At 34.2% G+C, this 25,849-nt stretch overlaps 2 protein-coding genes and 1 pseudogene across 2 annotated transcripts; 1 reads left to right on the top strand and 2 right to left on the bottom strand.

Moving 5' to 3' along the window:
* Positions 1 to 9,093: 9,093 nt before the first annotated feature.
* Positions 9,094 to 14,757, bottom strand: BRIZ1 (zinc finger (ubiquitin-hydrolase) domain-containing protein). Its single transcript, XM_078294438.1, has 12 exons — positions 14,396 to 14,757; positions 14,188 to 14,303; positions 13,981 to 14,092; positions 13,644 to 13,758; positions 12,940 to 13,037; positions 12,707 to 12,813; positions 11,792 to 12,038; positions 11,145 to 11,198; positions 10,742 to 10,882; positions 10,567 to 10,631; positions 10,377 to 10,431; positions 9,094 to 9,442 (listed from the first exon to the last, which is right to left on the bottom strand). Exons 1-12 carry the CDS (start codon positions 14,687 to 14,689, stop codon positions 9,293 to 9,295), a joined length of 1,554 nt encoding a protein of 517 aa, XP_078150564.1. The 5' UTR covers positions 14,690 to 14,757; the 3' UTR covers positions 9,094 to 9,292.
* A 466-nt stretch (positions 14,758 to 15,223) lies between these two features.
* LOC144545915 (BTB/POZ and MATH domain-containing protein 1 pseudogene) lies at positions 15,224 to 16,647 on the bottom strand (annotated as a pseudogene).
* An 857-nt stretch (positions 16,648 to 17,504) lies between these two features.
* Positions 17,505 to 24,906, top strand: LOC144545956 (putative disease resistance protein RGA4). Its single transcript, XM_078294504.1, has 3 exons — positions 17,505 to 17,853; positions 20,261 to 23,604; positions 24,837 to 24,906. Exons 1-3 carry the CDS (start codon positions 17,559 to 17,561, stop codon positions 24,894 to 24,896), a joined length of 3,699 nt encoding a protein of 1,232 aa, XP_078150630.1. The 5' UTR covers positions 17,505 to 17,558; the 3' UTR covers positions 24,897 to 24,906.
* Positions 24,907 to 25,849: the final 943 nt, after the last annotated feature.

Here is a 25,849-nt window from a genome sequence, read left to right as displayed (position 1 = left end):
TCTTTTGAATTCCTTTTTTTTATTTTGTAGGAATCTGGTGAAATAAGAAATGGTGAACTCGACAACTGTGCAGGTATTTCTCTCCTTCCTTTTATATGACAATTGTTTTTCCAAAAGTACATAATGTATATGCATATGTACCAAGTGTGTATATCTTGAAGGGCGAAGAATTTACATATTACAACTTTGTAATATGTTAGAATTGACATTGAGATTACTATTGTTAGCTAGTTATCTGATTACGTGGTATGCTGGAAAGAATGAAAGAAGCAAAAAGAAGAAAAAGATATATATATATATATATATATATATTCTTTTACTTTTCTTTTTCTTTTCTTTTTCTTTATGAAATTATCATAATCAATGGAAGTTCTCTTTATAGAAATTTCATGAGACAGCTATACAAGAGGCAAACAAAATAATGCTAACAGATGCACCTCTCCTATTCCCACCTGGACAGGTATATATTTTAACTGGTCAGGATTATGAAATATGTTTATATGAATTGTCAGTAGTGTGTATATATTTTTCCAGTACTGTTGCTTTTGCGGAATAGTGATGGAAATAAATGAGACAGTGAATTAAGAAGTGAATTATGTATATTGCTGATTTTTACAGTGAGCTTTTTATAGCTGTGATGTACAAAGAGCTGTTGGAAACATAACGGTAACTTTTGAAAAATGAGGTATAAAGGTTGAGTAACTTTATTGACTTTAGTTGCTCCCTTTAATGCTCATACTAGCCTATGATGAATAAAATACCGTAATGGTATAATCTGAGGCTATTATTATTCCCTAATCCTAATTAGTTCTTAACACTCCCCCTCAAGTTAGGCGTATAGATATCAATCAAGCCTAACTTGCCTATATTTTCTTCAAATAATTTCGGATCTAACCCTTTTGTAAAGACATCCGCTAATTGATTCTCACTTCTAACGAATGGAGTTTCAATTTCTTTCGCTTGAATTTTTTCTCTAATGAAATGGCAATCAACTTCGATATGTTTAGTTCTCTCATGAAATACTGGATTTGATGCTATGTGGCGAGCCGATTGATTATCGCAAAACATTTGCATTGGCGCATTAATTTTAATTCCCAAATCCGAAAGTAGTTGCTTGATCCATGTCAACTCACTTGCGGTGGATGCCATGGCACGATATTCCGCTTCGGTGCTTGATCGTACCACGACGTTTTGTTTCTTGCTTTTCCATGTGACTAAGTTTCCGCCTACAAATGTGCAAAATCCGGTTGTCGATTTTCGATCGAAGCTACCGGCCCAATCTGCATCGGAATAGCCACACACATTGTTAGAATTATTGTTTCTCATGTAAATTCCTTTTCCCGGGGTTCCCTTTAGATATTTTAAAATTCTATTAATTGCTTCTAAATGAGGTGTTCTTGGTGAGTGCATAAATTTACTAATTTGGCTTACCGAAAAAGAAATATCCAGACGAGTTACGGTTAGGTATATTAATTTCCCTACAAGTCTTTGGAATTGATTGACATCTTCTAAAGGTTCCCCATCCTCAATATTCAACTTGTACCTACCGTCTATTGGTGTGGAGGCCGGTTTGCATCCTATCTTACCGGTTTCTTTCAATAAATCTAAAATATATTTTCTTTGAGAAATAAATAACCCCTCTTTTGAGTAAGCTATTTCTATACCTAAAAAATATTTTAAATAACCTAGATCTTTAATGTCAAATTGTTCCCTCAATTGAGATTTTATTCTTTGAATTTATTCTTGATTATTTCCGGTAATTATAAGATCATCTACGTATACTAATACAATAGTAGTGTTGGTTCCTAAGTTTTTTACAAATAATGAGTGATCGGCATCACTAATTTTAAAATTACAAGAAATTAAATAAGAGCTTAGTTTGCCATACCATGCCCTTGGAGATTGCTTTAATCCATAGATTGACTTCTTCAATTTGCAAACTAATCTATGTTCATTTTCTTTCTCATGGCCGGGTGGTAAATTCATATACACCTCTTCTTCAAGTGTTCCTTGAAGAAAGACATTTTTTACGTCCATTTGGTATAGTTTCCAATTTCGGTTTACCGCAATAGAAAATAAAATCCTTACGGTATTCATTTTGGCCACCGGCAAATGTCTCATAATAATCTATACCATAACTTTGGGTGTACCCTTTGGCAACCAAGCGTGCCTTGTACCGTTCTATGGTACCGTCACTATTATACTTAATTTTATATATCCATCTACACCCTACGGGTTTTTTATTATTTGGTAGTTGTACAATGACCCATGTTTCATTTTTTTCAAGTGCCTTCAATTCTTCTTTCATGGCCTTGATCCAAATAGGATTTTTTACGGCCTCAAGGTAATTATTTGGTTCGGGTTCTTTACAAATAGAGGTGAGAAATAATTTATGTGGAATTGAAATTCCATCATAAGAAATAAAATTCTCAATAGGATATTGTACCTTGTATGTTACAAAGTCTCTTAATTAACCTTGTTGACGGTTGTATGGTCCTTGTTGATCTTCGTAGTAGAGTTTCCTCTTCATTAGTTCTCTCCATATTTTCCTCATTGGTCTCATTTTGTGAGGTTTCTTCTATCTCACTTTCATTTTCAATTTGGGGTCTATCTTTCTCCAAGAATTCGATTTGTGGAATTATGGATAATTTTTGTGGTTCTTGAATGTTGATTTCTTTTTCACTATTTTTATAATATGGTTCATTTTCGAAAAAGGTCACATCTCTAGAGATATAAAACTTGTGATTAATTGGATCATAGCATTTATAACCCTTTTTTTGTGATGAGTATCCCAAAAAATTGTTTTAATTGACGTATGATCCAATTTATCTTGTCTTTGTTTGTGTACGAAACAAGTACAACCAAATACTCTCAAATGGTTTATCTTGATTTTTCTTTGATAAAGGAGTTCTAATGGACTTTTATACTCAAGTATAGCACTTGGTAATCTATTTATTAGATATGTTGAGGTAAGAACGGCATCCGACCAAAACTTTTTAGGAACATTATTTTGAAATAATAAAACTCGTGTCATCTCTAGAAGATGACGATTTTTCCTTTCCGACACTCCATTTTGTTCGGGTGTATATACACAAGTAGTTTGATGCAAAATTCCTTTTTGTCTAAAGAAATTTGAAAAATTTTGATTTACAAATTCCGTTCCATTGTCGGTTCTAAATATTTTAATTTTTGCATTAAATTGATTTTCTACGAAATTGTAAAATTCTTGAAAATGTGAAAAAACTTCACTTTTATTTTTCATTAAGTACAACCAAGTTGTGCGAGTAAAATCATCAATAAAGAGAACAAAATATTTGTTACCATTAAATGATTCTATGGGTGCCGGTCCCTATACATCCGAGTGAATTAATTCAAAAGGTTTTTCACTCATAATTGCTACAATCTACCTTTGAAAAATTAAAAATACATTTTAAGATTTTGTCGGAAGGATGCCCAATTCGTCTATGCCAAAGAGTGCTTAAATCTTCTTGTCTCTTGGCACTTAGATTAATTTTTTCTTGACTCAACATATAAAGTCCATTCTCTAAAACTCCTTTACCAATCACTCTCTTGGTTATCCATTCCTGAAAAATCACACTCTTAGATGTAAAAATAGCTTCACATTCCAATTCGGTTGTGATTTTACTAATGGATAACAAGTTTGATGAACAATTTTCTAGATATAACACATTTGGTAGTTCTTTGGAAAAAATATTAATTGTACCTATTCCTTTTATTTGCATTTTTTCACCATTTGCCACGGTCACAAACTTGTCATTTGTGCATTCCTCAAAGTTATTTAACAAGGTTTTATTACCGGTCATGTGGTCAGTTGCACCCGAGTCTAAAATCCAATCTATTGAATTTAAATTATAGGTTAAATGTGTTGCCATACCAGAATTTTTGCTATTATTCTTTAGCAGCATAGATAGAGACTCAAGCAGCTGCCTCATAGGATCCGAAGTAGATGTGGTTGAATCGGTTTGGTTAGACCCGTTCCCCTGACTCGAGCCCGACTCAAATTGAGTCGCCGATGCCACAAATCCCCTCTTCTCCTTCTTCTTATCACGACCTTCCCATTGTCTCTTCTCTCCCCCTTTGTTGAAACCCCCGTTCCCCCTGCGATTAGGTCGGAGATGAGGGTAGAGGAACCAGCATCCCTCCCGCCGATGTTCTTCTTTCTTACAGTGATCGCACCTGAGGGCTGGATCTCCTCTCATCTCCGTTCTAGGGTTTTGAATGGGTTGAGCTTGTGCTTTGAAGGCTTTGTTTTCAGAGGCTTGGGGTTCTTGCGGGTTCATTAGGAGTCGTCTAGATTCCTCTCGATCAATTGTTGCCACTACTTCATCAAATGATGGCATTTCGGTTGTGAGAAGAATTTGTGACTGGATTGCTTCAAAACTCGAATCAAGGCACCCCAGATAAGTAAATATTAGATCTTGATCGGCTCTTTTTTGTATTTCATCGGGATCATCTGTTGGTGGGAGATATATTTTGAGTTCCTCCCATTTTGTGGTGATTTCAGTTACCAGTTGTGAATTTGTCTGGGTTGTTTGCTTGATTTGTGCTAATTCTTGCTTGAGGTTGAATATATGAGCAAAATTACGTTGTTGCCCGAATCGTTTTTCTACTTTCTCCCATACCTCTTTTGATGAGTTGGCATACATGAATGGTTGGGCAATTTGGGGCTCCATTGTGTTGATTATCCAAGTCATGACCATGTGGTCTGTCTGTTGCCATTCCTCAATTTTTTCTTCTTCTTCGGCAGTTGGCTCCAGTGGTTTAGCTGCCACTGGTTTTTTCTTAGTACCAGTGACAAAGCCCAGTTTGCCTCTGCCACTGATACCTATGGTTACTGATCTGGACCATGGGATGTAGTTTTTGCTGCCGTTGAGGGTTATAGATGTGAGTTTGGAATTATCAAATTGTTGAGACATATTGATGAAACTCAGTTTTTTCTGATATGGGTGCTGAATTGAAACAGTCTTTGGAGATTGTTTTTGGGTGACTGTGTCAGTATTTTCTGCACAGTTCTTTGGTGGCCTCTTTGAGACTCTTGTTTGTTTTATTGATGGATCAGTGCTCTGATACCATGTTGCTTTTGCGGAATAGTGATGGAAATAAATGAGACAGTGAATTAAGAAATGAATTCTGTATATTGCTGATTTTTACAGTGGGCTTTTTATAGCTGTGATGTACAAAGAGCTGTTGGAAACATAACGGTAACTTTTGAAAAATGAGGTATAAAGGTTGAGTAACTTTATTGACTTTAGTTGCTCCTGCACTCATGGGGTGTCAGTCATACATACATATATAAAGTACGACTAATATGTTTCTAACAGAATTTCACCCTAAGTGTTGTTACTGTGTGAACCATTGGATATGATTTAGGAGTCATGCCGATTAAGGTCACTTGATGAGACAAACGGAGACAACAAATTAAAATAAAAGAAAAAACATAACGTCTCCTCTCTTCATCGCCCTTTCTTCGTTATTGGAAATCCCAAAGCATTCTTCCTCTCTCTTAGCTGAACTCACATCACTGGCATTAATGAAGATGACTCATCAGTGACGGTTCTTTGATAAGAACCATCACTGATTGTTCTTAAACAAAAACATAACGTCAGCCAACAAACACAAATCCTTTGAACCGCTATATTCCCAAGCTGTTGGTCCCTCCTGCAATCAAGAACAACAATTCAAATAATTTCATAAACAATTAATGTGTTCCAATAATGAAACACATGCATACAAACATACAACTAACCTAATTAATGCCTTTAATAGGCATTACAAGGACAGAGATCTAATTCCATTTTTGCACATTCTAAGAAATAAAAACTTTTGAGTAACTTGAATTACCTTTGACTAATTATACAGAGACTCAAGTCACTCAAGTTAGATTGCCATATTAGACATTACTAGTGTGCCGCAAAGACCTTCAATTGAATTGTCATATGGTTGCAACTACCAACTTTTCTTGCTATCTAGAGACACTACTATAGTGTAGCAAAGACTTTTTATTGGAGTGTTTTATTAGATTTGCAACTACCCTCTTCTTTTTTCATTTGAAGACACTACTAGTGTATTGCAAACACCTTCAATTGAACTACTATATTAGAGTTGCAACTACTCTCATCTCTTGCCATCTAAAGACACTACTAAAGTGTTACAAAGACTATCTATTAGAGTGTTGTATTAGAGTTTCAACTATCCTCTTCTGTTGCCATCAGGAGATACCACTAGAGGACTGGAAAGACCTTCAATTGGACTGTCGTACTTGGGTTGCGGCCATTCTCTTCTCTTGTCATTTGGAGAAACTACTAGTGTGCTGCAAAGACCTTCAATTGGAGTGTTGTATTAGGGTTGCAACTACTGTTGTTTGAGCAATAATTTTTTTCGTCTATTTGACTAATTTACAAAACATACAATTATTGAATTTTATGATTTCTTTTATTTTTGAAAGATATGTAGGTTCAAGTCAAATGGAATTGCATTATGGAATACTTGGACTGAAGAAATCATGAAGACAGTTATCAAGAATACAAATTGTAAAATCAAAAGCTTGGTAAAGTACGTTTGAGGCTGTTTACACAGGGATCAAACGTTAGTAACGTTTGTAAAATGTTGTAACGTTTTAGGTCTGTCAGAAACAGCTTAAAACGTTGTAACATTTTAGAACTGATGAAGCACAGCTATACAAAATCAACTTGAAATGTTGTAACGTTTTACAAACATTGTAACGTTTTAGGACTGACAGAACTGATGAATCACAGCTGTACAGAATCAACTTGAAACGTTGTAACGTTTTAGGAATATCAGAACGTTAAGTACAACTGTATCAAATTCAAAATTCAAGTTACAAACGTTATAACGTTTGAAAAACGTTTGTCTCTGGATGACAACCGAAGAGGGTTGTTGTAACCCTAATACAACACTCCAATTAAAGGTCTCTGAGGCACACTAGTAGTATCTCCGAATGGCAATAGAAGATGGTGGTCGCAATCCTAATACAACTCTTCAATTGAATGTCTTTCCAATACTCTAGTAGTGTCTCAAGATGGCAACAAAAGATAGTAGTTGCAACTCTAATACAACACTTCAATTGAAAATCTTTGCAACACTCTAATAGTGTCGTTAGATGGCAATAGAATATGGTAGTTGCAATTCTAAAACAACACTCTAATTGAAGGTCTTTGTAGCACTCTAGTAGTGTCTCAGATGGTAAGAAATGAGGGTAGTTGCAACCCTAATACAACACTTATTTTGCAACACTCAAGTAGTGTCTGTAGATGACAAAAAAAAGTAAGTAGTGGCAACACTCTTCAATTGAGAGTCTTTGCAACACTCTACTAGTGTTTGTATGTAATTAAATAGTAGTGATAACTTAATAATAACTATCGTTTATAGATTTTACTAAAATTAAAATGGTCAAATTTTAGGCAACATTCTTCAAAGAAACTAGAATTAAATTAAGATGGATCAATCTATAAACTAATTATTTTTCCAACTTTGCACCAAGAAATATTTATACGAGTAATGGCAGAAAGTATGGTTTTCCTTAATTAAAAATGCTAAATAATAATTATTTTCTTTATAATTTCCAATTTAGTTTATTTATTTGTTAATATAACTCATACCTCAATTTCGTACATCTTGAATTTGATGGGTACAGTACAGTCTGATCAAGAGTTTAAAGTAGTGTTCTAAATAGCTAGCTATAATATCACTATAGCTTTTTCGGACCATAAACGCTAAGCTATGAGATAAAAGTGCATTAACTTAGCTACGACTGCTATTACTGCTATGAGCGACGCGCTATAGCTACCGCTATGCTACATGAGCTTTTATTTTGCAATTTATATGGGCTTCTGTACTTCTATTCTTATTTCTAATGCTATATGGTATTCTACGATAAGTATGCTAAATCAAACTACATGCTTATGTTTTTATTTGTTATTTATTCTCTTATTCTATATCTAGAAATATTCAAATATTAATTCTTCATTTTGATTGCTCTTCGTATAGTATTCATTTGTAAAATTATTATCATTCGTTTAAATTGAAAGCTGATTTTGCTTATTATTATTATAATATATAAAATGTTTAAATATGTATATTGACTTCATTTACCTTATAAAATTAATTGCTCTTCATCTATTATAATATGTAATACTATGAAGTATGAACTATTAAATAATGTTACTTTTTAGATTTTTTTTTTTCTCTTTTTATTTGCGTAATTGATAAAAAAAAATATAGACTTAGATTAGTTGTCATTTAGTTGTTACCTCAATTCTCTAATATTGATTATGTTGATAATTAGTAGAAATATAGAATATAAAATTTGAAAATGAAAAATCGTTATGTATGATAACTTCCGCTATACCGCTATAATCACTATTTAGAACCTTGGTTTAAAGTAGATCATGATAATTTGATAAAACAGAAAGTTAAAAAAAGTAACGAAAGACTACTGCGCCAAAATGAACACGTAGATTTTCATATTTAAAATTTTGATACTATATATAATGAATTCAATAGAATTAACATATCAATTCAAGATGTATACACTTCAAACTGTGCAGTGGGTCATAATAAATGGTTTAATTTTCCAATAATTCAACAGTATTAAGCACATTGAGAGCATTTATGTCATACAAATATAGATGGTCAAATGCTTCTCCAAACCTTGCTAAAGAAAATGTGGTTAAGACTTTAGACCCAGCTTAGGACAGGGCATAAACAATGGCCTCAACCCTTCATCTCAAAAATAAAGTAAAAGAAAAAAGAAAAAAACATGTTCAACTCAGTAATTTGTTTTGGTGAACTTGAGAAAACCCTACTTTTGGTGCATATAAGAAACAAGCAGGTAAATATTTTTCTGAAGACACTGCTACCACAACCACATTATTTATTTATCACAACTTCCTGCATGCCTTTTCTAGTAGCATCTGTACAATACATTCAACTCACAACTCTTCTTCTCAAAAAAAAAAAAACAAGTAAAAGAAATAGAAATAGAAAAAGACATGTTCAACTTGATCGCAACTTGTTTGGTGAACTTAAGAAAACCTAGCTTTATGCGGCATATAACAACTAGCACAAGCAGAGTATATTTCTGACGAATATAGAAATCCATAACACAACATTATCTATAAACAGAGACACTGCTATCGCAACCGCACTACTTAATTATCACTTCTGTATGCCTTTCTAGTAACTTCTGTACAATATATTCATTCCTCCAAAAGAAACAAGTAATATGTTAAAGAAGAGAAAAAATGGTGTTTTAATTTCTTCTCTTAGTTGTCCTTGAAGACCTTTTATCTTTGGTAGGAGGCGAAGGAACCGGCAATAGCATGCCACCCTTAATTTCATCTGCACCTGTCATCTTACCAATTGTCTTTTGAGCCTCAATGCACACTGTGAAATCTCGTAACTGTATAGCCAACAAATGATTTCTCGTAAGAAATTTATGCTTGGAAATTGGGTGAAAAAAAAAATTGATCCAACTTGATAATTAGCATGGTTTGCTGGTAGGGGATACAATATTTTCCCCTCATTGCAAATAGAACCTGTACTATGCATAGCACAGATTGGTCCGTACTATGGATCAATATTTCCGGTTTCAAGGTCCCAACAGCCGATCTGTACCATTCAACATGAACTCCATATGAAAATGTACTTATGGAACAAGTTTTACATTTTTTATAATTTTTTTGCTATTTTTTCAGATGGGTATAAAATCACTTGATCTAAAAATTCTAGACCATTCAAAAGTAGTGATTTTCTACCTATCTGAAAAAAAAGTAAAAAAATTCTATAAAATGTAAAATCAGTTCAGATGGACTATTTGAACTTTGAAAATGAAGATATTGATCCATACCATAGCCTCACTCATAAACTTCTTGAGATACTCTACAAATTACAATCCACCACCACAAAGCTAATGTAATACAAAATGGATATTATGCTAATTATTTGTCGATTTTGGCCAAAGCTTTAATTATTTCTTAATTGGATCAGCATAAAAGGTTTAATGCAGCCATTTCTGTGAGAAATGCTGGATATTACTTTGTGAATAGAGAAAAAAATCTGCAACAATATTTTGCACAACAAATTTGTTCTCCTTCATCGAGAAACATGGGATCTTTAAATAAAAACAGAGCACTCAAAGCAATTACATAGCATAAACACAGTACATAATTAAAGAAACCAACGACACTAGTTAGGCACAGTTACATGAATTCAATAGTTTTTACATAGCTTGCATAACTAGGGTTTATCATGTTTATATTGTTAGTTTACTTTGAAATGTTGGATTAGTTCTTGAACATAATGTGGGTTTACTTAGCAAAGGAGGTATAACATACCTGCTCTTCAAGGTCTCGAATCATGTAATCCTTCGACTTCAACGTTTCTTTTTCCCTTTAGAAGAACACAAACAATCCACTATTACTAACGATGTCAGAAATAAATGGCATTCATCAAAACAATATAGCAAGTATTATATTTTTTATTGTTGTTTTTTTACATGGCTTGCATAAACTAGGAACCAAGTACCTCTCTTCAATTTCCTTGAGTTTTTCACGCCATATATTCTGATTCTTTGTTAGATCATTATTCATCTGAAAACAAAAACAAGCATTCAGTATTAAAAAAATAATTCAAGGAGAGAAATTAGCAAAACAAAGGGATCTTTTAAATTATATGAAGGACCAGATCAAATTTTGCTTACATTTGCTAGCTCCTTATTTTCTTTATTTACATTTTCTATCTTTTGCTGAATCTCATGTAGCTTCATGCTCACTCCGCTTTCCACAGAATTAGAGAAGTGTTCCTTTTGGTTATTTGCCTCTATAAGCAACTTTTCATAATACTGCAAAAAATAAAGAAATTTTTTAAAAACCAACAGCCTATCAAATTGGGCTCTCTAAATTAGTGTCTTCTTTCGCTGCAAATATTACGACTACAGCCCAACTAATTTTAAAAACCTCAATTCATTTAAATACCAGAAATTTAGTAAAAGAAGGTTGAATTGAAGTGATCTGGTGACCATACCCCTATAATCCTTCCAATAAAGCAACTGTTAAATCAACTAAAAAAACAACACCCAAAATCTTAAAGGAATAAAACAGTACCTGTCTTTGAGTTTCGAGTTGGCTTGCTAAAAGAGCATTGTACTCTTCCACGATCTGTAATGAATCACGTGCTACATTTGTCAAAAAAAAAAACTACAGTCCCAAATCTAAAAGATATAATGGCTTGATTGATCCCGATTTCAAACTTAAATCAAGTCAATTTGGGCCAAAATGAAAATCCACAGAACCAAGCAAAAAAAGTTCATTCTAAAATACAGGAGGGTTAAAATGTCTCGTATCTTTCATGCCTCATCGTGCCTCACATACTTCATCTCTATTTTCAAATTTCATATTTTTTTTGAAAATTTTATGCTATTTTTTTAGATAGATAGAAACAGTGATTTTGTACCCATCTAAAAAAAATACTAAAATATTTCCAAAAAAATAGAATTTGGTTTCCAAGCACATTTTAATATGGAGATCATGTTGAGCGGTTTGGATCTACTTTTTGGACGCTGAAAATGGAGATAAGGATGTGAGGCATGAAAGACATGAGGCATTTCAAACTTAAAATCAAGTCAATTTGGACAAAAATAATGGCCTTCTTTGTCCAGATTTCAAACTTAAATTAGGTCAATTTGGGTAATAAAAATGAAAATCCACGGATACAAGCAAAAAAAATGCATTCTAACATAATACTCTCATACTGCATCAATTTTGCTATTCAGAATAGCTCCAATGAAGCCAGAATCCTCGCTGCAAACACAATTGTCATAACTGTCACCGTACTCCATCTTGGACTGCAATTTATTGAGCTTGTCGCCACCCTTGGATTGATTTAACCGGTGCACGTAGTTGTCACCGACATAGTCCCAAACCCGGTGCGTCTCGAGGTCTAATGAGTAGCAGTGCTGTGTGTTCTTCCAGTGTTTGAAGGCATGCCCTTCTTTGTATCTGCACCCATGAGAACAAAACTTGGTGGTTATTAGAACTTAGACGAAATAAAGAATGAGTAGGGTTAAAATGCTCCAATTATGCCTCACATTCTTATCTTCGTTTTCAAATTCCAAACAGTCGACCCGAACCGCTCAACATGATCTCCGTATTAAAATGTGCTTGGAGGCCAATTTTTATATTTTTTGGAACTTTTTTACTAATTTTCAAATAGGTACAAAATTATTGTTTTTTTCATAATAAGGATATGAGGCTGGATTGGTGCACAAAAACAATGGGGCATTTTAACCGTACTCATAAAGCATAACCTTTAATTTCAGATTATATCATAATAAACTATGCAACAAATCTATGTACTTGTTGCAGATTTTTCCTACTTTTTTTCTTTTTCTTTATATTACTGCCGTGTGCGCTCATTCGGGCTATACTAGTGAAGTGATTGAATAATAAGAATCATCAAAGCATGTCATAGAAAACTACACGGTATATTTTAGGGGTATTTGCAAACAACAACAAAAGGTATGATCTTCAAGACTGTTTTTAAGATAGTAGATAACGAGTCTCAATGTTACCTGATTATCGAAATGGTACAGTTCATATAATATTGTTGATCACGTCTTATCAAGTCACTTTGCACTAAGTTTAGATCGAATAAAAATTCAGAATACCTTCCGCACCCAACAAAACCACAGATTAAACAGATCCAGAGATTTTCATTTGTCTCACAAATTGAGCATGTAGGTTTTGCTGAGAGGTTCTGACAGAGGTGACACACCTAAAAATGAAAAAACAAAAAATTGCTCAGTAAGAAAAGAAATGCTGTTTTTATTTTTTTTCTGATAACAAGGCCTTCAGTGAAATCCATAATAAAGATAGCAAAAAGAAGGGAAACAAAAATTACTGGGCATGAAGAGTTAACCCATTTTGACACACATGAGCACTGAAAAGAGTGGTCACAGGTTGTAGCTACAATCCCACTGATATCTTGATCTAGCCTCTCTGTGTCATTACATATCAGAAAAATCATGTATTAGACAAAATCAAGTCTCAAGAAATGTAATTATTTCAAGCTTTTTCCTTAAATAAGAATAAAAAATTAATATATATTTAGAGGGTTCAAATGCCTCCATTTTTTGTGACTCCCTCTTGCCTTCATTTTTTCAACATTAATAAATTAAAAATTAAATTCAAAAGTCAAAATAAAACACTAGATTTGATCTATATCGTTTTCTCTATGCACATATAAAATATTACGACATATTGAGTTTGTTTTGATCAGTATCAAGATCTTGCAAAATATGGACAAATTCTCAAAGTTAATTTTTAAATTATTGATTCGTATAAAAATAAAACCGGAAAGTGATAATTATTTATGTGAATGTAGAGAAAATAATATAGATCACATCTAACGGTTTTATCTAGACATATATTTTAAAAATTTTGTTATTAAAAAATTAAAAAGGGGATGCATGATGGATGCACAAAAAATGAAAATTTTTAAAATCCTCATATATTAATTACATTATATCAACCAGGAACCAGGACCATGGGAATGCCAGTAACAGATATGGTCGTGCCTAAGGGAGGAAATATTGTATCACTTACCTAAACAAATGGGACAAGACGGAAGCTCGGTAGAACCAACTGGAGGCGTAGTCTCAATCTCTAAAGATTGAGTAAACTCAGCCGAGACTAAGAAAAACACATGACATACTTCTCCCTACAAATATTTAAACCTATGTTTAGAAACAGATTGAATTTCATCATAGCAAAAGAAATGAATGTCCACAAGATTCCTTTCTATTGACAAAGGTAATACCAGATACCAGTACAGAAAACCAATCACTGTTGCTATAGTTATCAGATGTTTTGTGATATAACAAACACTTTTAAATTGAAAATTTTACATTTTTCTCACACCAAACAAAAAAAAAAAACTTACAACATCTGAAGAAGGGAATCTCCAACCATTAAGTTCGAGATAGAACCGATCAGTGGCCATCTGATCATCAAACTCAATTAACACACTATATCGATCCTCCATGCTATCATTCCTATTAAGTATAAAAAAAAATTAATTATATTAGATATTAAGCACTGCTCTGAAGTAATTCGTACTGGCACGGCACTAACAATATTCAATAAGCACCTAATAAAGGTGATGCTAGAGGCACGTTGAATGTAGGAATCACAAACCCAAACAAAATCATCTGGCGATAGAGCATTAGCAATGGCCAGCACAAAGAGAAGCTTCCCTCGCATCGCCTGTATGCATTCAAATATAAATATAAAAATAAACACCAATTTCTAGATACAGTAATAATTTTATCCAAATACTAGTGACAGTAATGCATTACAGGGAGAAAAGAATCATTGGAGGGAAGAGCAGTGGAGGCGGAGGAGGAGGATGAGGCTACGGCGGTGGCGTAGGAGGCAGCAGCTGGGGAAGGAGAAAGATTGCGATATAGATGAACAATACCACGAACAATCTTGAACCTTTGATTAGGGTTAGGGTTTCGTGGTGAGGTGGCGGTGCTAGGTCCGGCATCGAAAGAATCGGAAGCCGAGGTGGAGGCGGAATCTCCGGCGGTGGCGGTGGAGGTGGCGGAGGAGACGGAGGAGTCAATGGAGTGGATTCGAAGGCTGAACATGGCGAAGAGTCAATGGGTTTCTCCAGTTGTGAGCTGTGATGGCAGTAAAGAATCAGGAATGGACCTGTTTTGGGTCCGAATCTCGTTAAGTAACCCAAAAGTTGAGCTTAGATTCAGAGCGTTCGATCAAATATGAAATGCATGGGATCACTTTAATATTCGTGTTAAATCTGAGTGAACGGTTCGGATCTAAACTCAAAATTTGTGTTCCTATAGGGAAACCAAATCCTTTTTGTCCCTCTTCTCTTGTCCTTTTACTTTTTTTATTTTTTTTTATTTTTGATGATTTTGTGGGTCCGATGAATTCTTAACACCTAAGGTAACTCAAATTATGTCTTTAAATGCAGACAGTTCGATGTACTTTGGCACGATTATTGAATCAACCGGATTGATCCAGGAGTCTAGATCTAATCTCAAAATTTGAGTTATCTCTGAGGAATGGACTCGGCCTCTTGGGGTTGTTTGTTAACGGGCTGATGTGCTGAAAATTTTGAAACTGGGTTTATACCAGGCCTCAGGCGATTTTATCTTTTATCAAATTAGTGTTTCAGATTTAACATTCAAAAAATCAACAACTATAATCCATGGAAAAACACCAAAAAGAAATTTACAGTGGACAGTTGCATGAAAATACTGATACAGATTTTCTCTTAATTTGTTTTACTGTACTGGTTTTTATTATGAATTGTTACAGTATACATTATACATTTTCTCAGAAAAAAGAACTATCAGAAAGCAAAACAAACTATCAGAAAAAATAACTAATAAAAATCTTATGAACAATTAAATTGGTTCAACTGATTGGCACGGGGATTCTGTACCAGATTCTTCACACCGGATCTCGTCAATTGAGATTCCATTGAGTTTATGCTGGATTTCTTCGATTATCAGAGGACAGCATAGTTTTAGATGATCATATCCGTCCATTGATGCGATTCTGGTATAATTTCCTGGTACCGCAGTAAATTCAATACAAACCTCCTTTAATTGACGACAGTTATGCTGCTCGGCGATTGCTAAAGTGGTTGCAACTGTCTCAACAGTAACAGTTTTGTACAGTTTCGCTTCACAAATTGACTTAAGTCTATCTAATGCATACCGGTCAGCGGCTACGAGCAAATGCTGAGTCATCAAAATATCATCCGTGATCAAACTCAAATCATCATCATCATCATCATCATCATCATCTCCATGATTATCATTGGGCAACGAGTCTGTGTATATAAAATGAAGCAACGACTTAAACACGAGAGGCTCCATGTCATAAATTTTTATCTCCGTCGAATTATGCTCATGCATCATACCATACAGTTCTGCTTTGAAAACCGGCGAACGAGTCGCTAACACGAGCCTATGTGCATGAAAAAACTCACCATTTACATCGAAAATAACATCAGACGTCTCTTTATCTTCTAACAGTTTACCGAAATGCAAGTGCAAATCCGATGAAGGTACCGTGACAGGGCAAGGAGAAGCACTTAGAACTGTAATAGTGCAAACAATAACAAAATGTTCATCTATTACATGTGACCCCTTCAAATCCTCGACTTTTACAAATCTTGGCCAACCCCACCCGTACCCGGATTTCTCGAAAACATGACAAGTCCGGTTTGACTGAGTGGCGGAAGGCCGGCCGTTTTTGTCTAACAAATTGAAGTCGAAGATTGCACTAACATCCTTTGAGTCGGTACGGAGATCAAGGAAAAGAGATAGGTACACTTCATTTGCAATCTCCTTGTTTCCAAGAGGATAGCATGTTATGGACCATTCATGGCCACCGGCACGGAAGGATGGAGAGGTGATATACTCGCCGGTGTTGATCTTTTCGAGTTGTGAGAAGTCGATTTCGTACCGGTACGATCCGCTGGCGACCTTGGAGAGTTTCGTGATGTCGGTACGGTTGTTTGTGGCTGTAAAGGCCATCTGTAATGGAGAGTTGACTTGTAAATGAGGTGAGGAATGAAAGAATAAATGAGAAAGGAAATTTTGGGGATAATTTATTTGTGTATAATAAGGAGCTGTTTGTAAAAGTTGACTTAGAAAAACAGACATATTTTAATTATTTTTTGTTCCTTATTTTCCTTCCCTTTGGTCTAAATTTCCTGGTTGTTTCTTCCAAACTGTTAATTACTTCTCACGACCAGAGCCACCTAACCCGACCCAATAAGACTCATACAATATACTAATGGGTCGGGTCTGAATTTGGTAAGGGTAAGATTTTTTTCCGTTAGCTAATCGGGTAAGGGTAAGAGTAATGATTTTTTTCGTTATCTTACCCGTTTTGGTATAAGATAATTTAAAAAAAAATTATATATATAGATATATATTTGTACGAAGATGTTACATGATACAATAAAGTTTTTGTATTAATTATTACTTTATTTCTTATTTAAAAAAATATTTTATCGAAAACACAAATCGAAATGTTAATGGCACATTTTTATCCGTTTACCGACCCGTACCGTATTCGAAAATACGGATAAGGATAAAGATTTTTTTTCGTTATCATAACGGGCGGGTATGAAAATATCTCCACCCGACCCGTATCATACCAGTTGACACCCCTACTTTGCACTTCTGAGTATAACAATCCATTGACTATGTCTTTGCACTTCTGAGTATATATAAACCAGCTGTCATGTTGCTATGTTACTATATATGTTAGTCCCTGCTGACATAAGATGAACTTCTAATACAACACAAGTCTTAGTAAACTACACGACCCGCTTTAAAAAAATAGTTACAGCCAACCCGTAGGTAGCAGTAGTTTGTTGAACAAGCTCTTATCTTTCTCTTGAAGCCTCTGTCTCTCATTTCTTCCAGTTAATAACTTTCATACTTGTATTCTCCTGTTTGATACCAGAGTAGCATGGATCCTTTGTCAATTGCGGCAATCGGCTGGCTGATGAGTACTCTTCTCAACAAGGATGTAACTGCGTTGTTGGAAGCATGGGCAAAGCGCATCGGCCTTGGAAACGAGTTCAAAACCCTCAACGACCAGCTGCTGCAGCTTAGTGCTCTGCTTACCAGTGCCCGCGGACTTCGTACCAACAATAGGTTCCTGGAGAAGTTGGTTGAGAACCTTCAGCAACTCGCGTATCGAGCTGAAAACTTGCTTGACGAATTAGACTACTACCGGCTGGAGGATGAGGTTCATCAGACAGGTACCAGAGAAAAGTTATTGTTCTTTCATATATAAACAGTCATTATTGAAGATATATGCTTTTTCTTGATTGAAATGAAATATATAAAATTCAACTAATTAAAATCTACATGTCATTGACTTTTTTTTATCTGAAGGTATATAAGCGGCTAAGAGTCAATTAACAATTGTATTGATTGAAAAATATTTACAAGTATCAGTAATCCGAAAAAGTCCTCTTCTAACCATGGTTCGCAAAATTGGAATCGGAATTGGGATCGGTTCCTTGACCGTGGATTGGAATCGGGTAAATCGGTTAGAATCAGTCGAATCAGATCAAAATAAAAACTCAGATTTTTCTGGCGGAAGTTTATTTTGTAGAAAAAAATGGTAAAAAATTAAATTGTCAAAAATTATGTTGAGGCAAAAGATTATACTCATATGACCTCTAATATAATATAATATAATATAATACAAGTATGACAATCAAAACACACTATTTTACTGTCATAAACTATATCGAACTGGCTAGATCAGCTCGTTATTCTTTGTATTAAAAATGTGGAGAAAAATTGCAAATAGACAATTATTCCAAAAATAATGATAAGACCACATCTTACAAAAAGGATAATATATTAATATATAAACATTTAAAATCGGCCAATTGAAAAAAAAGTAAAGCAAAAACCTCCATATTTATTATTATTATTATTATTATTATTATTATTATTATTATTATTATTTTTATTATTTTTATTATTATTATTATTATTATTATTATTATTATTATTATTATTATTATTATTATTATTATTATTATTATTATTATTAAACAACTCAATGTAATGTCTCTTTTATTTACTTAAACTTGAATATAGTTAATTTACTAATATTGTAATTTTTATATGTATACTCTCACTTTAATATAGTTCCTTTTCTGACCAATTATTTCAAAACGTTAATTGTTATATTTGTGTGTTATTTTTTTATTTTATTTTTTTTACTGATGTGATTCTTTTGTAGAAAGATGGATATGCATCAATGTAAATTAAACATTTGATTAATTCATGTGAGAATTGCTAACTACAACAAAAAAAAAATACTAGATGGCCACAGTTCATTTCATGTCACATGCTGACATGCACCTATAATTTATTTCAAATTAATAGCGAAAATAATTTCTGAATAAAAGAAAATTCAGCCGGCCGGACATGATTCACTATGAATCAAACTATATTCTTAACCTAAAACAATATAACACCATATTTATTTATTATTTTATAATACTTAACCTTCTTCTCTTCAGAGTCTCACCTATCTTCCTCCCCAATCCCAAGTTCCTTCGACCAGCCATGAACAAAAAGCAAAATTGGCTCATCTCGGAGAAAATCGCCTCCAAATTGTGACAATTGGTCTGATTTGGACAAAAAGTCAGCCGATTCCGGTCCAATTTCACCGATTATGTCGATTTTCACCGCAAAACTCGCCCATCCACATAACTCGGTCAAAACTCGGTTTGGTCTGGTCCGATTCCGATTCAACTTGGCCGATTCCGGTCTGACTCGACCGAGTTTGCAGACCATGCTTCAAACCTATTTCCTAAATACTACATCGCTAGATAGATTAGAGTGCACATAGGACCGCAAGCCACGAGCTATAGAACTTTGCATATTGTTGCGGCAGTTCATCTGACTCTACTTGTAACCGACCATTAACAATTCGTGGACCATTGTTGTATTCCCATTTTGGTTCTATTCATAAGTAATTGCACAGGTTTGTTTAGATTAGATAAAACTCTTCTATTTTTGTCTTGCACAATGCCCAGGGGCCCTCCATCCATGCTATGTTACTTTTACGTACTTTAGTTATTGCAATTGTGTTGTTTCATAAACATGTGGAGATGATGCAATCATGAAAACATTATAGATTCATCTCGTAATTACAATCAAGAATGCAGTAAACACTCCACAAGAACAATCCAGCATGAAAATATAGTGTTGTCTTGATTTGTAAACTTTGAGAGGAGAGAATTTAAGAATTAGGTTTGTTCATTCATCCTTGAGTACATCGCGATTACCGATTCATGAATATGTAGAAAAGCTAACAAAGGCTAACCCTGAAGCTAACTATGATTTACATTAACTATGGTTAAACCAACAAATAAGGAGAGAAAAAGCTCTGGTTTAAAATGAGTGCGTAACCTGGGTAGACGAGGAATAATCCTTTGTGGAAGTTGGAGAAGAAGTGATGTGTTGTCCATTTATTGCAGAAATAGACATCTCCAATATGTCCTTAACATGTCTCATTAGTTATTATCCAATAATTAGTATATTACGTCTCAGAAGTTATGCTAGATGTCAATTCCATTATTATACGGTCACAGACTACGATTCAATTAATTTCTATATTTGGTATAATTTTTTCAACAGGTACCCAGGAGAGTGTAAACTACAGCAGTAAATCATCAGTTGCATCCTCTTCTTCTTCTAGCTTTCAGCTCGCAAGCCGTTCCATCCTTTCAAATGTGAAAGGGATGTCTTTTCACTCTGCACGAGATGTGCTAGTAGCGCTGCCCAAAATCTTCTCTTCTAGAATTAATCTGTCCCGAAGGATGAATGAGTTAGCTGAGCAGTTGCAGAAATCTGAGGAGGAAGTACGCAAGGCTTTGAAAAGAGAAGCACTAGTTATAACTGCCCAGAATACTGAAGTAAGTCAAACTGAAGGAACAAACTTACGGCAAACATCATCATTTCTCATTGAACCTATTGTTTTTGGGAGAGATCAAGAGCGTGACCAACTAATGAACTTATTAACAAATGAAGAATCTACAATAGTTGGAAAGGTCCCTGTTCTAGCAATAGTTGGTAGTGGTGGTGTGGGGAAGACTACCCTTGCTCGACTAGTTTTCAATGATCCAAAAGTTCAGAGCTATTTTGAGATTAGATTATGGATTTGTGTGTCTACTCGGTTTGATATTGACCGACTTACACGCGATATGCTAGAATGTGCATGTGGCAACAGATATGACGAACTCACTATCCTTGATACGCTCCAAAATAAACTTAAGGACGAATTGGTCTCCAGGAGATTCCTACTTGTTTTGGATGACATGTGGGAAGAGCATGATGAGAGTCAATGGCATTTAATGGTAGCTCCATTAAATTGTTGCATGGTGAAAGGGAGCATAATCTTAGTGACGACTAGAAACAAATCTGTTGCCAAAATGGTCAATGCAAGAGATATTTATTTGCAAGGTCTAGATAAGGATGCATTTTTATCATTCTTTAGTACATGTATATTCAATGATCCAAACTTTGGAGGAAATCAGAGGTTAAGAAATATCGGACAACGAATTGCCAATAAGTTGAAGGGTAACCCACTGGCAGCAAAAACTGTAAGTGCTCTGTTAAAAAAAAACCTTGATGTGAGATATTGGATTGAAATCAAGGATAGCGAAGAGTGGAAATCTCAGAGTGGACCAAATGATATTATGCCAGCACTCAGGTTAAGTTATGAGCAAATGCCCTTTCATCTTCAAAGGTGTTTCTCATATTGTGCTATTTTTCCAGAGGATCACCCTTTTACATGTAAGAGGTTGATATATCTATGGATGGCTCAAGGTTTTCTTGATGTAAGATCTGAAGGCAAAAGGATAGAGGATATTGGGAGGGCTTACTTCAATGATATGTTCGACCGTGGTTTCTTCCAAACCATACAATCAAGATATGGTGATAAAGTGCATTATACATTTCATGACTTAATTCATGATTTGGCACATATTGTTGCCTTCAAAGAATCTTTAACCATTAATGGTCCCAAACCTAGACAAATTTCACCTACCATACGTCATTTGTCGATGTTTCATGGTATGAAAAGGGCTGAAGTTGAAGACGCAATAGTGAGGGCATTGTCGTTTTTGGAAGGAGAGAATCTAAGCACAATAATTAGTTGGGATGCGTTTACTTCAAGTATTTTTCAAAATAATTCGGACCTGCTAAAAAAAACAAAATTTCTCCGTGCAGTGAGATTAAATCTACAGTCCTGGGTAGAACAACATAATTTTGTAAGCCTCCGGTATCTAATATTACTTATTCCGAATTTTAACACTTGCAAGACCCTTCCAACAGAAATATGTAGGTTATATCACCTACAAGTGCTTGAAATTGCAAATGGGCAGCTGCTGAATGAGTTGCCAAATAATTTTAGTGACCTTGTTAGCTTACGGCATTTTATTGTTAAAGGAAACAACATTCACTCTAAGATACGGCATGTAGGGAAACTAACCTCTCTCCAAAAGCTGAAACAATTTGATGTTCAACAAAAGATTGGCTTTGAGATAGAACAATTGGGCTCTCTTAAGGATATTCGAGGATCACTCCACATACGGAATCTTGAGAACGTAAAATCTATGGCAGAGGCAAGCAAGGCTAGACTAGCAGAGAAAGAGAAGCTTGATGCCTTGTATTTAAATTGGAAATATGGTGAACAAGAGAACGAAAATGTCCTGGAGGGCCTTAAACCAAATACCAACCTCAAATTGCTTGAAATAAATGGATATGGTGGTGTGGCTTCTCCCACATGGTTGGAGCCCTCTCTCATGTTTCTTGAATCTCTAACTCTAATGAATTGTAAAGCATGGGATCTGCTTCCACCTATAGGGGAGTTAGAGTTTCTCAAGTATTTGAAGCTGAGTGGATTGGCTGTGAGGGAAATTGGACCTAAGTGCTATGGTACTCATCAAGGCATGAAATTCCCATCGTTGGAAGAGTTGGACATAAATCTGCCATATCTCGAAAAATGGGTGTGGAATGACCAAATTCAACTGTTTCCATGCCTCAAAATACTCAAAATTAATAAATGCAAAAAATTACTAGATTTTCCTCTCTCAGGATGTGTTAAATCTGAGGTTTTGGAGAGGTTTCCTTCTCTAGAGAGACTCGTAATTTTTGAGTGTCCACTAATTTTACGACCACCACCTCTTCCATGCAGTTCTCTACTTTCTTTTATATCAATTGAAAATTTAGCAAATATTGAATCAATGGTTTATGAGAGGACAAGGCAAAAGTTAAGTCTGATGCTGGATCAGAGTTCGAACCTTAAGGTGAGTGAACTATTGCTTTTCAATGAACTTACCTCTCTGCGTACTCTAGTAATATCGAACATCTCCAGTTTGGAATCATTGGACTTGCATTATTGTGTGGCCTTGGAGAACTTGGTTATAAAGGGTTGTCAATCACTGACTTCCCTTACATTTGGAGAGCATTTGGTCAGTTTGAAGATCCTCAAAATTATATCTTGCAAAACACTGAGCTCAATGAAAGGTCTAAAGTCCTGGATCAACCTAGAAAGATTGTTATTTCGCGAATGCCCTGGTTTTGTTGCAGCTTGGGAATCTGAATTAAAAGAAATAGAAAGGACTGAACCAGAATTCTCCTTGTCCCTAGGAACAATTGTAGGCGACTCTCTTGCCCTTTTAACCTTGCCTATCTGCAAGCATCTCAGTTCCCTTCAATATTTTCGCTTGGAAGTTTCTACTTTTACTGAAGAACACGAAGTTTCTTGGCAGCTCCTTACCTCTATCTACTTGGTCGATATCAGGGGCTGTAAAAATCTTCTGTCATTTCCTTTTGATCTTTTCCCTTCTCTCGAGTCAATGTGCATCAGTTTCCCATGCATTCAATCACTACCAGCAAGCAGCCAAACCGTGATAACTGAAGAATGTTTGAAACTAAGAAACATCAATGGAATATATATCTGTGAATCTCCTGTTAAGGTAATGCTTTAAATATTCCCCACTATAGCTTAATGCTGACACTTCCAATATACTTTAATTCTGTATCGGATGATTTAATATCTTTTTGGTTATTTTTTTTCAATGGTCATTATTTCCTTCTTATGTTACTTGTACAGTTGTAATTAATTATAATCAGTGTTATCAGAATCGGACCGGACCCAGTAAAATATCCGGTTTGGTTCTTATGAATGATCGTTTAAGCTTTTGGACTGGTAAAAACCGATTTAAACGGCCGAGTTTTGTTAAAATATTGCCAAATTAATCATTCTGACGAAAAAGCCTATTCAAAACATATTCACCTAGGTTTCTGGTTTGGATCTAAATCGGTGGAGGAAATTCGTTGATATGAAGGGAAAGAAGGAACTTCCGGAGCCAATTAACTTAAAGGTGTGTTAAATTTTTTGAAGCAGGAACTGAGATTTTATTGGTCCAATTGGACTCTTGAGTTTCGAGAAAATGATTTATTAATTTATTCTTTTGAGTTTTAACTTTAAGATCAAATATAACGTGGATTACTTATGCTAATAATATCATTTATAAGCAAGTGATTATTTTTTATATATTATAAAAAGAAATCTGAAAGCTGTTTTTTTTTATATTTCAGAAAATATTAATTCCTCTTTTTATCTATCAAGTATAAGTTCCTTTTTCAATAAAAAATATTTATTTTATCTTTATTCTCAAACTTGTTTATTTTTATTATGTAATATTTATTATCAAGTATAAGTTATTTCTATTTGTTTTTAATTTTATATACAAGCATAAAAATTTGATCATATGAATATAATATTGTCTTTAATATTTTGTAATCAACAATAAATATAATGTTGGCTTCAAATATTGTGCTTGTAAGATCTGATGTATGCACGATCTGAACTTAAAACAATTAAGAAAATTAGTATTATGATGATTTATATAATATAAAAAAACTCACTGTGCATTAATCTGAATTGAATCAAACATATAAATATTATTGTGTGGATTATTTATGCAATGAATTTTGTTCAGCAAGATAGGAGATAGCAATTAAATATTAAATTCAATTGTTTGAAAAAATCAGCAGTTGAACTGACCAGTCTGACCAGTAAAACGTTGACTTAATTGAAGCTTCACTGGATCAATGTCCGGTCTGGTTTTAATAACATTGATTATAGCCAAAGTCCTTCGCTATTTATCTAATAATTACCTTTTCTTCTAATATCTGAAACTAGATTTTTCTTGCAACGAGCAGAAGGACAGATGCAGTTGAGACGTATGCAAGATTTGATTAACATTAGCTGGTGATCTGTTGGAGATTCTTAACAAAAGATACACAATTGGAGCTGTAGTATTTGGTGATACTAAGGATAGCCCTATTTCTTCTTTACAGAATATACCCTATGCATTTTTCTTCTTCTTTCAATTGGATAAAGTTTTCTATATCATATGCAAGCTTTGCTGCAATGGCAGGGGTATAGATCAAAGCATCTTACGATATTCTTCATTCTTCAAAAATGTACTTGTTAGCAAACTTCTTTTTTGTTTTTTTGTTTTTTTTGGAGGAAAACTTAATAGCAATCTTCCAAATATTAATTAGGCAAACCTTTTGGTTTTCTCAGTAAAATTGATATTCATTTGGAATTGTTGCAAAGTTTTAATTCTCTTCCTGTTTGACTAATTAAATTTACCATATGCTAGAAAGAAAAAAAATCATTTTAGAAGCGCCTATGATTTTGAATTTACAATTAATACAATAATAGTACATGTGGGCTGTTCTTATTATCTACATGATAATTTAGAGAAGAGTTTTATCATGCCAGACAGTTCGGTGGGCAGCTTTTTTTTTTTTGTCATAGATCAAAATTGATTTGAGACATTAAAGCACACATCTGTATCCATAAAATTAGATTGAAATTGAGATATTACAACTGTTCTGGAATAATTGTCAGTTTAATTTCAACATCATCATGTATCCATGAAATTCAATTAAATTTTTTAGAAGACACATCAGTCAGAAATAACAATCTCATCTTTCTTCTTCTCTCTCGTGGCTCCTCGATCTCCACCACTTCCCACGATATACATTTGAACCGCTTCTGTTTGTATTATTCAACACCAGATCCTTTTAAACATAAATATAATAGCTGTTTTGTTTGAATAACCGGTGTTGAAGATGTCGATGATTGGATACTTGTTTTGGGTAGGTGTTGTTGATCGATATTGGGGCTAGCCATAAATATAATTC

The sequence above is a fragment of the Carex rostrata genome, chromosome 28 (genome assembly GCF_964058835.1).
Source record: "Carex rostrata chromosome 28, lpCarRost1.2, whole genome shotgun sequence".
NCBI classification, from domain to species: Eukaryota; Viridiplantae; Streptophyta; class Magnoliopsida; order Poales; family Cyperaceae; genus Carex; species Carex rostrata.
Note: the sequence above shows the minus strand (reverse complement) of the source record. Positions and strands in the feature narration are given on the sequence as shown.

Bases quoted from the DNA above. Each gene is read 5' to 3' on its own strand.
- LOC144545956 (XM_078294504.1), top strand. From the start codon at position 17,559: ATGGATCCTTTGTCAATTGCGGCAATCGGCTGGCTGATGAGTACTCTT. The intron at 17,854-20,260 runs GTACCAGAGAAA...TTTTTTCAACAG, and splicing joins GGATGAGGTTCATCAGACAG to GTACCCAGGAGAGTGTAAAC. The intron at 23,605-24,836 runs GTAATGCTTTAA...ATCTGAAACTAG, and splicing joins TCTGTGAATCTCCTGTTAAG to ATTTTTCTTGCAACGAGCAG.
- BRIZ1 (XM_078294438.1), bottom strand. From the start codon at position 14,689: ATGTTCAGCCTTCGAATCCACTCCATTGACTCCTCCGTCTCCTCCGCC. The intron at 12,039-12,706 runs GTATTCTGAATT...TCATGGGTGCAG, and splicing joins GGTTTTGTTGGGTGCGGAAG to ATACAAAGAAGGGCATGCCT. The intron at 10,632-10,741 runs GTAAGCAAAATT...TTTTGTTTTCAG, and splicing joins AAAATAAGGAGCTAGCAAAT to ATGAATAATGATCTAACAAA.